The sequence below is a fragment of the Leptidea sinapis genome, chromosome 16 (assembly GCF_905404315.1).
Source record: "Leptidea sinapis chromosome 16, ilLepSina1.1, whole genome shotgun sequence".
NCBI classification, from domain to species: Eukaryota; Metazoa; Arthropoda; class Insecta; order Lepidoptera; family Pieridae; genus Leptidea; species Leptidea sinapis.
The window spans coordinates 10609205-10628258 of NC_066280.1; the positions used below are offsets into that span (position 1 = coordinate 10609205).

A 19054-nucleotide genomic window follows, 5' to 3' on the forward strand; every position below is an offset into this window, starting at 1 on the left:
ACCGTGAGTGGCGTCACGAGCGTTTTTTAACATAGTTCTACGAGTCGCATACAATATTGTTTCTACGACTAGGTACTATAATTTACTTCAATGAATGGCAAAGGTATACCCACACAGCCCACGCGGGAAATATGAAAATTAGAGAATATAAAAGCATATATATATAGCAGTATCTTGGATATTTATATTACCGGGTGTTTTTTTCTTAAGTTGAGATTAAAATGTTTAGTATCTGTGGTATTATCTAATTATTATATGACCCTACCTTACCAAGACCATACATAAACTTGATTTAGTTGTCTGTGGCACAAAAAATCTATGCTTTTTTTGTCGACATTATAGTACAGTAAACGATGCTTTTATAGGCTATATAGAATAGACTGTTTCAAAGACTCAATAAATTGTGTGCGTTTATTAGTGAAGGTGGATGTATAAATGACAAATAAAAGGAGAGGAGTAGAAAAAATTAATTTAATTCAGTTTTTATTTCGGTATATGTTAAAATAAGTAAGTAATATTTAAAATGACTGCCTGTCTTTCTATTTGTATTTAGGTGGTGATATTATAGTTATTTATGCAATTGTTGTGTAATAAGGGGGACCAAAGTACGAATGTGTCCTAAGCCGAGTGTGATAATGAGTGTTTTTATACCTAATTATCAACAGTTGCATACAAGACTTTATCTACACCCATAATATGAATCCTCTATAAAATATTCTGTAACAGTAAGCTTACTGCTACCATTAAAAAAGCCAGACCGAGTAACCATTACATCATCCAAATGAGTGTTGTAATGTTGTACTCAATTGCATTACAACACTCGTTAGGATGATGTAATGGTTATTAGGACATTGGGTGTTTTAATATTGGCAAGCTAACTATTTTAGGATATTTAATAGAGAATTTAAAGCATGGGTGTAGATAAAACAAATAATTATGTGTATTGTAAAGGTGCTCACAGCAGTTCCGCTCGTCCTGCCCCCACGGACAGTCCACTTTGCCATCACAGAGGTGCACCTGCGAAACGCAGCGCTGGTTGCCGCAGTGTACGTCTCCGGGCCGCTTGCACACGCGGCAGTTTAGTTCGTCGGAGCGGTCTGCGCAGTCCACGTGGCCGTCGCAGCGCCAATCGTGCGGGATGCAACGGTTGGTGTCGCACTGGAACCCCGACTGGCACGCTGCACCAAACGTTAAGCGGATTCATGTTAATTGCGCCTATAATTGAGGTAGCACTCAACTTGTATATCTAATATATAAAATTCTCGTGTCACGGTGTGCGGGACCGAACTCCTCCGAAACGGCTTGGCCGATTCTCATGAAATTTTGAGTGCATATTGGGTAGGTCTGAGAGTCAGACAACATCTATTTTTCATCCCCCTAAATGTTAAGGGTGGTCCACACGATTTTTTTTTTAATTATTTTGACATTTTTTTTTATATTTGTTTTATTATGAGTCAGCATTAAAAAATACATACAACTTAAAATTTTCACCCATCTACGATCAACAGTTACTTTTGTATCGCGATTTTAATATCGGCAATACAACGTTTGCTGGATCAGCTAGTTTATCTATATTTTTTTTTGCATGAATTAGTGTATATGTTGTTGGTGCAATAAATAAATATACAGAACCTCTACAGATACAGACACATACTCGTATACACATATTAAGCTCAGTTGGGAGAGCTATCGCACGGAACGCGAGAGATCGTGGGTTCTAGTCCCACATCTCAAGAACTTAAGATTTTGTTTTCAAATTTTATTTGCATATAGTACACATAAAAAATAAATAAGATAAAAAGGCTTTTAGTCATCCTTAAAAAATAATTTATTTATAAATTGATAAGTTTTAAACATTGTGCATGTTTGTGTTATAAAAAATTCATTGATTTGTGTATGTACCAATAGTTAATATTTATTAGTTAATCTTGAAATTCAATAATGTTATATATTTTAATGTTATAATCATAAAAATATATAAATATATATTAATTAATATGTCAGTTTATCATCATTGTTTTTATTTTTATATAATCTCTTTCGAGTAAAGGCCTTTAAGTCTTCCTGTCTGGAGCAGTTTTTTTCCAGGTTATTCCTCCAGTTTCTTTGATTTCATTCTCCAAACTTTACACACATATCTATATATATATTATTACACATTTTAAACTAAAATTAACGTTATCTTATAAGTTCTTCCAGATTAAATACTTGTAGTCAAGTTAGTTTTAAAGCGTAGTATGATAACATTTTAACAGTAGTTTAATGTTTTGTGGTAACTTTTAAGTAGCCATCAATAATTATAAGTACTACATAAGTTATCATTTTAAGCTAGTTGTTAGTTTTGCAAATAATAATTAAATATAAAAAAAAATAACAAAACCTAAATGCAATTTCGTTTTATATAGATGAGCGCGCGGCACTTATCAATCGAACTGTGTTGTTATATGGTGAATTTTGTTTGTTTAAAATCTATTAGAATTTTTTAATTTCATATAAAGCTCTGTTCAAACTGAGGCGACTATCGCGCGGGGCACGGGACGGAAGTCGCTCGCACCGATTGTGTCAGCTAACATGTATGGACTAGTGTTGTTATGGATACATAACTTCGGATCCGGATATAGATATGGATATTGGTAAAATATAATATCGGTTTCGGTTACGGTTATGGATATTAAATTATTTCGGATTATCCGATAGTTTCGGTTACGGATATTAATTTTTTAAGGAAGTGAAATGAAAAAAATAAATAAAATGAAATACAAATAAGATTGTATTCGACTTTAATTGTACCTTGTAGGTTTCGCAATCAGTTATACAAGTAATTCTTTCTTACAGCTACTCGTATTGAAGTGATGAAGTGAAGATACTATATACCTTTATAATATAATATAAGTAACTAATTAAATGCAAAATCAAAATTAACGTTCGTAATTTGTTTGTTGTATATATGTATCAACATCATTGATAACTGTTTTACACTCCTGTAAAGGTGTCAGTTGTTGGGGATTTGTCACTTTTTGTGGGTTATCTTTTTCTAGCAACAACAATTCTTCATATATCACGGTGTTGAGATTTAAGATGAAGTTTGAGTGAAGCAGTGCCACCTCCTTTGCGTGAAAATTGTTTCCCACACTGTTTACATTTTGCAAAATTTACATTGACTTCATCAAAAAATGACCAAATTAAACTAGATTTAGGACGCATTTTTCCAGTCACTGACAATTTATTTACTAATTACAATAAACCAGACCTTTAATAAGTAATCGTAAAATGAATTACCAACCGTAATCCCACAATAACCTCTGAACTCTAGATTTTAGACTCTAAAGTTACGACTAGACGGGCGCGCGGTAGTCTGCCGATCGGGCAAAAACAAAAACTTGTCACGACGTGTCATATCTTAATATATATAAATCTCGTGTCACAATGTTTGTCCTCAATGGACTCCTAAACTAATGAACGGATTTTAATGGTGATTACTTCATGGAGTGCAGTTTGGTCCAACTTGAGAGATAGGGTAGTTTTTATTTCGATTTGGGACCCATAAATATTTTTATTTTCAATATTTGTTTTGTATGGACAATGTTACTCGCGTCCGTAGGAGATACCATCTTCTCCTAGACCTACCCTACACGTGTCCTCCGGGTGGTGCTAAATGAGTAACAATGCCGAGTGTCAGGCGGCAGTAAATAACCAGACCAATTTAATAAGTCCTAACAAGACTTATCTGTGTGGGTAGTAAATGACCTGCACCACCCGCTACCTCGTGGTCATGTTTCGCGAAATCGGTAGTCTTGGCTTAATCGCCCGGGCTAAGAGGATGATAACCTCAATAAAAAATCCCCAAATCCTAAGGTGGGACACGTGCCGAGAGGATGCATGAATGATGGGAAGATCAGCCTCAAACGCCATCTTCATTGGACCTGGCTCACTTTGAAGTATTGTGCCTTCACACGGGAATAGGCGTAACCCCGTGTGTGACCTGTTTATCGAGCTCACTCGTGGGAACAAAAATGAACAAAGACTCAATTAACACAATTTCAACTACACAAGATAAAACAAAAAATAAGGTAACTCAGCAAATAATTCATCCTGGTATATTTAACAGACCCAGGTCGCACTCCATCTCTGAAATTAACCAAACCAATAATAATGCTAATAAGAAAGCTGGAATAACAGAATTATTGTCACCCCAAAATGACTTAGATGGATCCTGGACTGGCGTCCCTAATAAAAACAAAAAAAGGCAACGTGATAGTCCTATCAATGACAGAGCTCTAAAGCAGTCAAAACTGAATAGATACTGGCTTAGCGATTCTGTGCCTACATCTAACTCTTTTTCTGTATTGGAACATGTACAGGATGATCCAAGCCAAACTCCACAAACCGAACCCAAACCACCACCATTGTTTGTTGATAACGTTGCAAACATACGACCGCTAACTCAATTACTGAATGCAAAAGTAGAAGGACTGTACACATTGAAAGTTTTACAGAACAAAAAAGTAAAAATACAGCCCCAATCAAGCGAAGCATTCAAAATTATAACAAAGGAATTGGACGATAAAAATACAGAGTACTATACTTATAAACCGAAACAAGAACGGAATTTCAAAGTTATACTCAAACATATGCACTCGTCAACAGACACTGAAGACATCAGAGAAGCACTCGCAGCCCTTGATCATACAGTTACTAATATATGGAATATAAAGCAAATGTATACCAAGAAGCCACTAGATATGTTTGTTATCGAACTACAGCCAAAAACGAATAACAAAGATATATATAATATCAAGGGAATCCTTAATTTCCGTGTTAAGTTCGAACCACCAAGGCCAAAACGCAGCTTACCACAGTGCTCCAATTGTCAGGACTATGGCCACACCAAAAAGTACTGTCGTCGTAAGGCAAGATGTATTAAATGTGCTGGTTACCATGCTTCCGTTGAATGCCCGCGGAAAGTAAGATCTGATGATGTAAAATGTGTACTGTGTGAAGGAAACCATCCTGCAAATTATAAGGGCTGTACAGTCTTTAAAGAACTCCAAAGACAGAAATACCCACCACTTCGTAGCAAAATAGAAGTGAATCATAAGAATGACAAAAGTACCAACTTAGTTAATAATTATAGTAAAATTCTGCGAACACAACTGATTGACAAAACCAAAACATATGCTGAAACAGTTAGACATGAACGGGAAAAACCGAAAATGAATCCATTTAAATATAGCCAAAATAGACAGACTTCAGACGAAGAGACAAACGAACCAAAAGATAACACTATCGACTCCAAACAGATAATGACAATGTTCAAAGAAATGATGCAGCAAATGACAACTATGACAAACCTACTTATGAACATCATGTCCCTACTGCATTCACATTCAGACCATTAAAAATTGCTATGTGGAATGCCAATGGTCTGTCAAATCATACTCTCGAAGTTATAATGTTCTTAAATACCAACAATATAGACATAATGCTAGTATCCGAGACCCATTTTACGAATAAAAGTTTCTTTAAAGTGCCTAGATACAAAATGTACAATACAAACCATCCTGACGGCTCCGCTCATGCAGGCTCAGCCATACTAATTAAAGAAAATATAAAACACTATGTGACAAATTCGTACTGTAGTAACGAAATTCAAGCTACTAATATTGTAATTGATTCCTCTAGAGGTCCGCTAACAATTTCAGCCCTTTACATGCCCCCTAGGCACAACCTTAAAAATGACAGCTACACTTCGTTCTTTCAAACGCTGGGCAACAAATTCATTGCAGGAGGTGATTATAATGCGAAACATATTGACTGGGGATCACGGATTATAACTCCCAAGGGACGTGAACTCAGTAAAACAATACACCAGCTCAATCTCCAAGTATCATCTACCGGCGAAGCAACGTACTGGCCCAGTGATATCAATAAGAAACCTGATCTGGTTGACTTCTTTGTTACTAAAGGCATTCCGGCTTCATCCTTGTGCTGTACATCCAGCTTAGATTTATCTTCTGATCATACTGCAATCATAGCCGAACTACGCAATAAACCAGTGCTAATAAAGAGACCCTGTAAACTCCACAGTAAAAACACGGATTGGATTAGATTCAGACAACGATTAAACGATACTATGACTTCTCAAATCCCATTAAAATCTGACTGTGACATAACTAATGCTGTAGAGATATTTAATAAGTGTGTCCAATCAGCGGCGTGGGAAGCTACTCCTACAGTTCATAGCGATAATGACTACATACTGACTTATCCTCAAATTGTAGTGGACCTGGTACAAAAAAAGAGACAAGCTAGGAAAACGTATCGAGAATCAAGATCTCCAGAACATAAACGAATATATAACAGACTGGTCAGAAAACTTAAAAATACGCTAAGTAAAGTTAGAAACGAAAATTTTGAAAACTTTTTGCATAACCTTGACGCCACATCTGCAACTGATTATTCACTATGGAAAGTCATGAAAAGTGTTAAAAGTCTTATCACTTTCCAATCACCCTTACGTAAAGAAGATGGAAGCTGGGCAAGAACTGATGCAGATAGAGTGAAATTATTCGGTGAACATTTGTCTTGCGTTTTTACTTCTAATCCCGACTTAGGATCAAGTAAAATAGACGAGGTTAGGGAAAGCATGTCCTTGACCCATCAGCTGTCACTTCCGATCAAATGTTTTTCCAAAACTGAAGTATACCATGCCATTCGTAAACTAGACTCAAAAAAGGCACCCGGCTATGATCTCATAACAGCAAAAACATTAAAAGAATTACCTGACATAGGCATTATATTATTGACATAAATATACAATGCTATTTTAAAACGCGCATTCATTCCTGAACAATGGAAAACAGCTGAAATAATCCTTATCCTTAAGCCTGGAAAGGAACCAGATAAAGTTACATCATATCGCCCCATAAGCCTACTGCCAATAGCTTCTAAACTGCTGGAAACCCTCGTCATGAAAAGACTTCTACCAGAAATCAATAAATCAAATATAATCCCTTCGCACCAATTTGGATTTCGCGAGGCTCATGGAACCGTTGAACAGATTCATCGACTAGTCAATGAGATCAATTCCCCTTTTGAAAAAAGAAAGTACTGCTCGGCAGCCTTCCTCGATATCTCGCAAGCTTTTGACCGAGTTTGGCACCAAGGCCTGCTATTCAAGATATTGAAAATCCTTCCTCCAAACTTCTATCTATTTTTAAAATCTTATCTTACTCGACGTCACTTTTATGTAAAGCTTGGTGAAGAAAAATCTGACTTATATGACATTAAGGTGGGAGTCCCACAAGGAAGTGTTATGGGTCCAGTCCTATACCTATTATATACTTTTGACCTACCATTAACAAAAAATGTACTTGTGGGCACCTTCGCTGATGATACAGCAGTGTTATCTACCCATGAAGATCCGGAAATTGCATCCAATATGCTACAACGAAGTCTTGATGAGATATCCGTGTGGCTGCGCGACTGGCGCATCAAAGCGAATGAGTCCAAATCTGCTCATATGACCTTCACACTTAGACATGGCTCATGCCCTCCAGTAAAATTGAATAACATTGAAATACCCCAATGCGAGGAAGTGCGATATTTGGGTATACTCATGGACAGAAGACTGACATGGAAAAAACATATTTTCAATAAAAGAAAAGCACTTGGCATACAACTCAGAAAGATGTACTGGCTAATGTCACGGCACTCAAAATTGTCTCTCTGTAATAAATTACTCCTATATAAAAGTATATTAAAGCCTATGTGGTCCTACGGAATTGAGTTGTGGGGAACTGCATCAAATTCAAACCTGGAAATACTCCAACGCTTTCAGTCTAAAATGCTGCGGATCATAACAAATTCACCTTGGTATATCACCAACATCCAACTTCACCGCGACCTGAAAGTACCAATGGTCAAACAGGAGATTCTTAATAAACTCAAGTCTTATGCAAAACGTATTCAAGCCCACCCAAACGCACTCGCCTGCAATTTGATGAGTAAAAGTTGTTTCAACAGACTAAAGAGAAAAGCTCCTCAAGACCTCAATATTGTACAAGATATTGGCATTAAAAAAAAATGGATTGGTCACTGGACTAATACCATTCCAAGACTAATTTGAACTATGTAACCTCTAGCCAAATGCCAAGTGAGTAGGCAGATTGCAAGATAGTCAATATTAAAAAAAAAAAAAAAAATTGTTTTGTATGGACATATTTTCTATGAGAGAATTTAGTGACGCATGGTTTGACAGTTCCGCTGTGAAACAATTTCATTCTTACAACAGGGAGCATATCTACGAAATAATTTTTGATGTTTTGAAATACAAAACAGTTGTTTTTTTACTATCTACAGAACAACGTCTGTCGGGGCAGCTAGTTTACTATAAAGTATAACCCGTACGAATTAGCTGTGCACCTCGCGCTGTGACGTCATTAGGTAGCGGGAGAGGTGTCGCATTCCAGCGGAGTGCATAGTTAATTCGTACCAGTGTAGTATTTAGTTAGACTCCGCCCTATCCGAAACTATCCAAACTTTTATTTCGGATTCGGTTACGGTTACGGATATTTTTTTATTTCGGATATCCGATAGTTTCGGCTACGGATATGGATATCCATAACAACACTGGTATGGACGTGTTAAAAATTGACGCGAGTAGTCGCTCAAGTTGAAGCGAAACAAGAGCGGCAAGCCCAGCGGGATTATTTAGTCTCACAATGCATAATGTTTCTCCACTGAAGAACCAAAAATGACATGCGGGAAGACGCGTCAGTTTGAGAGGCTAAGCACGCCAGCGAATTGCTCTAAAACGCGTGAAAAGCCCCGCGCGATATTCACCTAAGTTTGAACAGAGCTTAAAGCTGGCTAAAAAATTAAATGCCCTATACAATGACGTAAATTTTATTCCAAAATAATTAACCAGTGTGAAGCTAGTTCGATTTAAGAAATTACAATAGAATCACCTAAAAAAAATTGGTACGATAATATTATATGTAGGAGCTATTTCTACCTGGCTTGGAGGCTCTGATTTTCGCCTCCTTCACCTCTCTGTTGCCCAGGCACACGTCGGTGTCAATGGACTCTGGGAATATGTCGCACTGCAAGTAGTCTGGCATTGACAGACCGAATACTTCAAGGAAGAAGCCACAGCGCCGCATTGTCTCTATAACAATAACAAATGAAGATACAGCACTTATATATAATACATAAATGATAAACAATTTGTTATGTTTGAAAGTCAAACTCACTTCTGGGATTGATTACACCTGAAAGTTGAACAAAGCATACAAGATTTTATCAACGATACGTCACTTGAACGGTTGGCTCAGTTGAGAGAGCGCTCGCACGGAACGGGAGAGGTCGCGGTTTAAAAGGCTATGCAAGGCAAAAGTTAGAATTCTTATTGATGGCATTTCTAATATACTAGATAACCGCTACCGCTTCGGAAACAAATGGCGTCTGATAGAGAAGAAGGCGCAAGAAACTCTCCCAGCATTCTTTTTTTGCGCTCTTTTTAATAAAATGTACAATATTGTACTGTCATTGCTATTGCTATAAAATAATCATAGTCTCATCCCAAGCTGTCCGATCACTTAGATATTCAGCTGTGGAGTAGTAGGATTTACGACAGAGCCATTTTTTAAATAAAACATTTAAATTTATATATAGATAGCCTGAACAGTGGCTGGGACTTTATTATCAAAGTGTATATTACAAAAGTGTAAGCGTTTCGAGTCCCGATCGTTCATAAAATGTTGTTTTCAAATTTTATATGTGTGCATAAATGATTAAATTCATAAAATATACTATTATAATAACTACCCATTCGATAAAGTATGCCTCAGACATGTGAAGAACGAGCGCAAGTAAATCAGCTGGTTTCTTTAAAAAAAAATCGTTTTTATATAATATCGTACAACAAAGAAAAAACCACAGACTGGGGATCACTAGGAAAGTAATTTATCTCATAATACTCGTATCTTCCATATTAGGATTAAGAGATCCAACTCGCCTTCTGATGCCATACTGTAGAACAGCGCTTCATCAAAATAACGCAAATTTTAAGTGTATTAGGGTCTTTAACCACCTTCCAAAGAATATTAGAGAGATGCCTAAAACATTAATGCATAAAAAATTTAAATTATGGCTGATAGATAAATGCTTTTATAGTTTAAAAGAATTCTTTAGCCAAAAATAATAGTATTAAATGTAATTTATTGAGAGGTACCTACAAACTAATGTTTATTTAATATTATATTATAATTAAAACTATGTAATGTTTATTAATGGCGTATAAATATAAAAATTCCAATTTTGACAATCAAATATTTGTATGCCGATATATTGGCGAATTGTGCTGTACACCAATTAATTATTAACAACTATGCTACCACGATTCATACAAATAAATCATTTCATTAACATTTACCACACAAACGTTTCGTAACAAATTTACTTTGTACATTTTCTGTGATCATTTTGTAAAACATTATCCAACAAAAGACTTACTATCTCAACTAAACCGAATAAAAGGAACAACAGTATATGTTTCTTCCTATCTCTGATCTGTTTCATTACTTAAGTTTCCTATCATACCCCTTTTTTATTTCAGTCGTTGGTAAACAGCAGGACTGCAGAGTCAATTTCACCTTTATGCAGACGATACTCGTCAGTTCTATTTCGGAAAAAAATCAGAAAACGGTTGATCCTAAAGGCCATCCCTGCAAATTCCAACTCAATTTCAACTCTTCCAGCTCAAAAATATAATTTGTGTTGTTTTAAGCTCAAAGAGTTCAAAGTTCAAACAATACTAACTTTTGAATGAATGAAACGATTTTCACGCGGTTGGCAGCATTCAACGCAGTTTTTTGTTATATGGGATGAAGCCAATAACTTCCTGAATTTTTTAATATTCTTTTTCATTAATTTTTTTTTTCAATTTTCTAAGCGGGAAGTTAAAAATAAGGGCACACGGACCTAATTAATACCGCGAAAAACCTTATAGTGTAACCTTTCAACTATTAATGGCTTAAATAATACCTTCTAAACATCATCTTAAAAGTATTCTGGTTATAAATATTTTTACAAATTTTCGACGATAAATTTACTATAATGTAATGGAATATGAAATATAACAAAATTAAAGTGATTGCACAAAGTGGAAGGAGCTTTTGGACATTTTCGACACTTCAAAAGCGGTCAGTTCCATGTATGTACAGCATACTATCGAAAGACATACCACCAAAGTGGAAGATCATAAAAGATCAGGGCGGATGCGCGCCCTTAAATCTGCAAAAGCTGTTAATGCTGTTAATCAAGGAGTCACAAGGAGCTTCATTTTTGTGTAAAAGGAATGTACACTACAGCGAAAGTGTATTATAAGTCAAATATTTTTTTTCAAAATTGGATGTAATATCACTTATTGAATTACTAATTAAACTTATTGAAAGTCAAAAAACTACCACCCATTTCAAAAGACCTGAGAAGAACGGGCGCAACAAACTCAGCGGGCTTCTTTTTTCTCATAAAATATGGTTACAAAGTAACATCGTAAAATTAAACTTATCATTTCATAGCCAGAGGGCGGTTGCTCCATTCCCAATCAGTGGTATAATCAAGAAAGTCATTTATGTTATAGTAACCTTTACCACACAAACGTTTTTTAACAATTCTTTTGAATATCGTAATACTATTTACTGGGATCTTATTGTAAAATCATATACATCACCCACAAAAGACTTATTAACTCGACTTAGCTGAGTAGTAGGCATTATAGAAAGAAAGAAAGAAATATATTTATTTGTAACAAACACAATATTTACATAATATTATAATAGGAAAAAGATTTATAAAAAAAAATCAAATTACAATTTGGAGTGTTTGTCACAAAATGGTCACACTTCAGCATAATGCTGATTACTGTCGCAACCAGCGCTGATCTTCCAGTGGGACCACTAAATGACGCCACACACGAATGCCATGAAGTGTATGTCTGTTCCTGGTGTTAACATTATGGTAAGACAGTTTCTAGGAAATTCACTTATGTGCCTATGAACATACATTATATTATTAAGAATATATTTATTTTTATATTATTATTAATATCTACGGAAACAATGAATATTATTAGTAAATATTGAGTCACCTTGGCACAGACTTCTGCAGGGTCGCACCATGTGACCAAGCGGACCGCACTTGGGGACGAACAAGGAACACAGGAATAGCGCCGTGAGCTCGTAACAGCGGACGTCCACTACCGCGTCGTAGATCTCCAAGTCCTTTACAATTTGAATGAATTACAACTTGAACATTAAACATATAAATATTATATAGAATATACATATAACAAGTTCTACATATAAATATACTAGCTGACCCGACGTTGTACTGTACATAATAAATAAAATAATGTTTTCTTTATGTATTTGTCAATAATTTTCATAACTTCAAGAATTATTTTGTAACCTTGTCGTTATAATGAAATGGTTTCACAGCAGAACTGTCAAACCGTGCGTCAATAAATTCTCTCACAGAAAATATGCCCATACAAAACAAATATTGGAAGTAAAAATAATTATGTGTCCCAAATCGAAATAAAAAGTATCCTATCTCTCAAGTTGGACTTAACTACACTCCATGAAGTAATCGCCATTTTAATCCGTTCATTAGTTTAGGAGTCGATTGCGGACAAACAACTTATCACGTAATTTATATATATTAAGATGTAGAACTTGTTGTACCAATAACTGTTTTATTAATCGTGCTTATTAATTGTATAATGATAAATTTTCTTTGCTAAAATTTGAAAAAGAATTATTTTTTTTGTATTTTATTTATTATGTTTAAGTTTATTTTTTATGCTTAATCAAAGTACTAATCAAACCTTTTAAGTACTAATAATTCATTTATGCAACTGCGCCTTTAATATAAATCAATTGTATTTCATATAGGGAACTAAAGGTTTATATTATGTACCTACCATAGAATAATAACGCTATTATTCTAAGTTATGTACAATTAATCTGTAATGGTATTTTTTATAAAAAACTGTTTGTTTCTTATTTAAAAACAAAATATTATATATGTCACAGTGACAGCGCTATTGAAACTCTTTGGCTATAGTATAGAGTAGATATGCTATGCCGGACCGGTTAGAAATAAATAATTAATTGGTTTTGTTTCTTCTGAAAAATCTCTTATCTCTTCATTCATACCTTACGATTTTAGGAATTTTTTATAGAAAACCTGAATGGTCACCTGGTGTTAAGTGATCAACGTCTGTGTCAAATGTGATCATCTTGCAACACCAGAGGAATCACGCGTTGATGGCCTTTAAGAAAGGTGTAAGCACTTTTTTAAAAGGTACCCGTGTCGTATCGTCCTACAAACACTGCACAAGGAAGCTCATTCCACAACTGTGTGGTCTCTAGAAGAAAGTTGCTTGAAAACAGCACGGTGGAGACCACACATTCAGATGGTGAGTATGATATTATAATTTGTGGCATGTGATTCGAAGGTGGAATTCGGCGGCAGGAATCATGTGAAACAGCTCTTCGCATCTCTCCTCGTGATGAGTTTTATAGAAGACACACAATAAAGCCAGATAATCGGGCCGTAGACAAAGCACTGGTAAAGTTCTTACGAAATTTAAATAAAGCACAAGTGATCGAGGATCGAATTGAAACTGGAGGGCCCAAGGCATTCAATATCGTTCAATATCTTGGATCTAGTCATGTTTTTCGTAAAGTGGAATTGAGGAAAGTTATTTCTAAAAGTAAGCCAAGGTACAATTTTAGGCCCCACCACAAACACATATTTATATCATTGGTAATAATGGACGATATGATATGAGTACAATAGAAGCGCCGCCACATTTCTAAAAGACCTGCAACACTCCTGTGATGCCTCTGGTGTTGCAGTAGAATATGGGTGGCTGTGAGTACTTTACAAAAACTTAACGCTCTTTTCTTTTACATAAATAAATATATTTTAGTCATAATCATGGAACTACAACTACAAACACCGAGAGATATGAGATATGTAAAAAATTGTATTATAGTTATCACCAGTGGTTATAGTTATCTCCTTTGCACAGGATGCCGGCTAGATTATGGGTACCACAACAGTACCTATTTCTGCCGTGAGGCTGTAATGTGTAAACATTACTATGTTTGGGTCTGAAGGGCGCCGTAGCTAGCGAAATTACAGTGCAAATGTGATTTAACATCTTATGTGTCAAGGTGACGAGCGCAATTGTAGTGCCGCTCAGGGGGTCTACTCTCTTTCTCCGAAACGAAACGTGAACATGAACGAAATTTAAACGAAGTTTCGATAGTGATATTCAATTTTGTTTTCAGACACATCGACGACGTTCGGAACCATAGACAATATTCGTGAACGAATTCATGGTAATAGTTAGGGCGTAAAACTTGCCTCCAGGTGATAGTCTTACTAGGTTAAGTCTAGTCTAACTACACAAGGCCAGTAATTAATATTAATATTTTTTGCCGACCAATGTAAAGACTAAATCGATTGAAATGTTATTTTACTGATGTATTGTTGCTAGCACCCCGTAATGTTTACCGATTGTTTCATTCGCGCTCGTTCGTCTAATTATAATCGAGTTATACCTTTATTCTCTGGTGATTACTGATAAGGATGGGATTGAAATCTGCACAATTAAGTGTTTTCAAATTACTATTTTTTTATGGAAGAGAGAATATACGAGCGTATATGACTCCATCATTATCAGCTGGAAGATCTCCACTGTTAGACAAAGGCATCCCCCAAGATCTCCACGACGATTGGAACTGCACTGTCCTCATCCAACGACCAGATCGTCGGTCCATCTTGTGGGGGGCCTACCATCACTCCGTCTTCCGAAACGTGGTCACAATTCGAGAACTTTTCTGCGCCACCGGCCATCTTTCCGCCCAACTATGTGTCCTGCCCACGGCCGATTCAGTTTCGCAATCATTTGGGCTAAGTCAGTCACTTCGGTTCTCCTAAGGAACTCCATTTCTGATTCGATCTCGCAGGGAAACTCCGAGCATAGCCCTCTCCATTGCCCTCTGAGCAGCCATGAGCTTTCTCATCCAAAGGACCAAATTTAGCGACCACGTCTACGTACGGGTCATCCGGTGTTAAGTGATCACCGCCGCCCACATTCTGTTGCAACACCAGAGGAATCACAAGAGCGTTGCCGGCTCGTTAAAAAAGTGTATGCGCTTTTATTGAAGGTACCCATGTCGTATCGTCATGGAAACATCGCACAAGGAAGCTCATTCCACAGCTTGGTTGTACGTGTAAGAAAGTTCCTTGAAAACAGTACTGTGGAGGAACGCCACTCATCCAGACGGTGGAGATAGATACTAAATGTGGTGTGTCGTGCAAAGGTGGAATTCTGTGGCAGCAAACATTATTGTTATTTGATTTATTTCGAGAAATTCCAGTTTACCAAAATACTAGGGTTATTACAGGTTTGCAATACGTCTATATACCTATTGGTAGACTTGTATTGCCCGCGACGATCGCAGTTTGGAATACTATCGACCACAAATATTTGTAGCTTGGATTTCTGAATATCTTAAAAGGTATTCTGAGAATTCTGAGTATATCTCATTCACGATCTATCTTGGTATGTCCGCATTTGCAGAATACAGCTGGGTAATTATCAGCATTTTAATAATTTTATAGTTTTATAGAATTATTCTGAATTTTGTCTCACTTTCACATATAGCTGTACTCATAATTATTTTATTCTATGGTGATTGCAAAAATAAAGTATTTTAGTAGTTATGTTAGTGTCCATGTTTTTTGGTGCTTTAACGTTGTAAGTAGTCACGAAATAAAAAGTCAAAACCTTATCTTATTCGGTCGGAACTAGACTTAAAAAAGGATTTTGCTTAGTTAAATTATTGGACTTTGGCGATATACTGCTTCATAAGTTGTTTTTAAAATCCTTATTGTTTAGATATATATTTAAAACAATTTGTTGTATAGTAATTTTGTAAAAAAACACATTTTGGTTTTGGAATTGTAATTAATTGGTTGTTGGTTGCTTATTTTATTTGTTTTTTCTATCGGCTTAAATGTACCGATTTTTTAGCATAAATTTATTTTTATTTATTACCACGCATAACCGAACTGTGTAGCAATAGAACTTATTTTTATAAATGTTGTAAAATCACAAAAGTATGTTATGGTACCTGTATACATCACTGCACACACATATATATATTTATAAGGCATATCTACTACTACTTTGAGCATCATTTTTTACAATTATTATTATTTAATATGTTTATTATTATATTATTATGTTATACTTATATATTATATTGTTCTAAATATTAACTATGCCTCTTAAAAATAAATTAAAAATTGGATTCCTCAACCCAGGCTCACTCAGCACTAAACATGACGAGTTTATGGTGGCCATGCGGCGCCACAACGTTGATCTGATGGCTCTCAATGAGACCTGGTTGCGGGCGGGGCAGGACGCTCGTGCTCCTGAACTTGCGGACTACAGGCTGAGACTCACGCTGCGCCCACGCAGTGTTCGCTCGCGCGGGGGTTGCGTTGGATATTACATTAGGAAAGGGCTGACAGCGCGGGTCTTGCAACATCCTGTTACGTCTACGGTAGAACAGATGTGGCTCAAGCTCATCATGCAAGGTAAAACGGTGGTTGTAGGCACGGCATACTGACCGCCGTGGTTGGATCCGGATTTATTTTTTAGTGCTCTTACGGAAACCATAGGCTCATTTATGTGGACAGATTAACTAACCTTAATAGGAGATTTTAACATAAATGTTCTAGACCGCAAGCACCAACAGTAGAAAATTTGAATTATTTCTCAATACTTTCAACCTGTCACAGCACGTTTCAGAACCCACGCATTTTACTGCTCAGTCGGAGACTCTAATTGATTGTATTTGTACTAACGTTTCTGTAACAAACTTAATTATAGACTATATTGAGTCGCTCAGTAGTCATGCTTTTTTAACTTGTAGTCTGAACATACGGAAAGATAAAATACAACCCAAGTGTATTAGATACAGACCTTTACGAAATATTGACATTAAATCATTTAACCAATCATTGGACAACATACATTGGACCAATTTATTACTTTTAAATAATGTACATGACATTGTCTCTCGCCTGACCTTTTATATATAATATCATTATTTGACTTTCATGCAGCTAAAAAAACAATAAAAATAAAAAATAACCGATATCCATGGATTACTTATAATATGGAGATGATTATGAAGTGTCGCGATGAAGCTCGTATCTTAGCAAAAAAATCGAAGCTTGACGTGAATGTTGAGAGATTCAAACATTTAAAAAAATATGTAACACAAGCTTTAGAAAGAGAAAAACAGGCGTACTTCAGTACATACATAAACGCTAATTCCCGCAAACCTAAGAAAATGTGGAAACATATAAAGGACCAGGTGAGATTAAAACCTAAACATGACACTTTACTACCCTCTCACCTCACCAATCCCGAAGACATAAATACCCATTTTCTTAACATTCCAGGTACTAACAAAATAACGCTTGCAACCCGAACATATTTTGAGTCACATCGTCATGGCACAGCGGTCTTTAAATTTGAACACGTGGATGAAAACATGGTTTTAACAGCAATCAAAGAAATAAAATCACAGGCTGTTGGATTGGATGATGTGTCTCTTGATATGCTACTCCTTACCTTGTCACATACTCTGCCCATATTAACACATATTATTAACACTTCGTTTCAGTCTAGCACCTTTCCTGATCTCTGGCGCCACGCACTAGTACGACCTTTATCTAAAAAAGATAACCCTGAACTGTACACAGACCTCCGCCCAATTAGCATACTTCCTTGCGCATCCAAAATTATTGAAAAAATTGTACACAAACAATTAATGCGTTTTTTGGAAACGAATAATATATTACCGGACCACCAATCAGGTTTCAGGAAAGAAAGAGGTACTACCACTGCTTTACTGGATGTAGTTGACAACATCTTGGATGCTCAGGAGGAAGGTAAGACCACAATGCTAGTATTGCTTGATTATTCCCGGGCATTTGATACTGTTGATAACTCATTATTAATTTCCAAGTTGGTGTACTACGGATTGAGCCCGGAGGCTGTACAATGGTTCAATAGCTATCTAAATAACAGAACCCAAACAGTTGCAGTCAAAGATGATACCGGCAGTTACAAACTATCTGGCTGTGCTCCTATCAACAGAGGAATTCCCCAGGGATCAATTTTAGGACCCCTGCTCTTTAATTTATATAGTGCTGATGTAATCTACTCCATAAAAAATACAAAGTTAATAATAATAATATAGAATATCGTTAGCGTACATATGATATGTACGCTAACGATATTCAATTGCATATCTCCTTTAAGCCCAAGGATACATTACTGCCACAAAATTGTTAAATTCCGATCTTAATGAAATTTGCAGTTGGTCAGATCGTAACTCTTTAATTCTTAATCCCCCAAAAACAAAATTTATGATTCTTGGCACCCCTGTTTCTGTGAAAACGACTGAGTAGTATAATCCGAAGGTCACGATCAACAACACGGACATTGAGCGGGTCCACGAGGCGCGCAACTTAGGTTTAATAATTGACGAAAACATGCGCTTCGAAAAATATATAAGCCAAGTGTTATGCAATTGTTTTTATAGACTTAAAGTTATCTACAAAATTCAAAAATATCTAGATACAGAACTTCGAGTCAGATTATGTGAAGCACTTGTACTTTCAAAGCTCAATTACTGTGACGTGGTGTATGGTCCTAGATTACTGTATAAAACAAAATGTTCCCTCCAACGAATGCAAAATGCGTGCGCTCGATACTGCTGGAACATTCCGCCCAGGCAACACATTAGTCCATACTTAAAACAGGCCAATATACTTAATATGGAAGGTCGGAGGTGTCTGCATTTAGCAACATTGCTTTTCGGTATCATACATACTAAAACACCTCTTTACTTGCATAATAAACTTGAATGGCTAGGGCAACGCAGTGCTAATA

At 36.1% G+C, this 19054-nt stretch overlaps 1 protein-coding gene across 1 annotated transcript in view; it reads right to left on the reverse strand.

Annotated features, from left to right (window-relative positions):
- The window catches only part of LOC126968764 (atrial natriuretic peptide-converting enzyme-like), a 188505-nt gene that overhangs the window by 52525 nt on the left and 116926 nt on the right, over positions 1–19054 (reverse strand). Inside the window, exons 8-10 of the mRNA XM_050813877.1 lie at positions 12152–12284; positions 9017–9169; positions 960–1178 (exon numbers count right to left, since the gene is read on the reverse strand). Coding sequence (XP_050669834.1) covers positions 960–1178; positions 9017–9169; positions 12152–12284 — 505 coding nt within the window. The remainder of the gene's footprint in view (positions 1–959; positions 1179–9016; positions 9170–12151; positions 12285–19054) is intronic.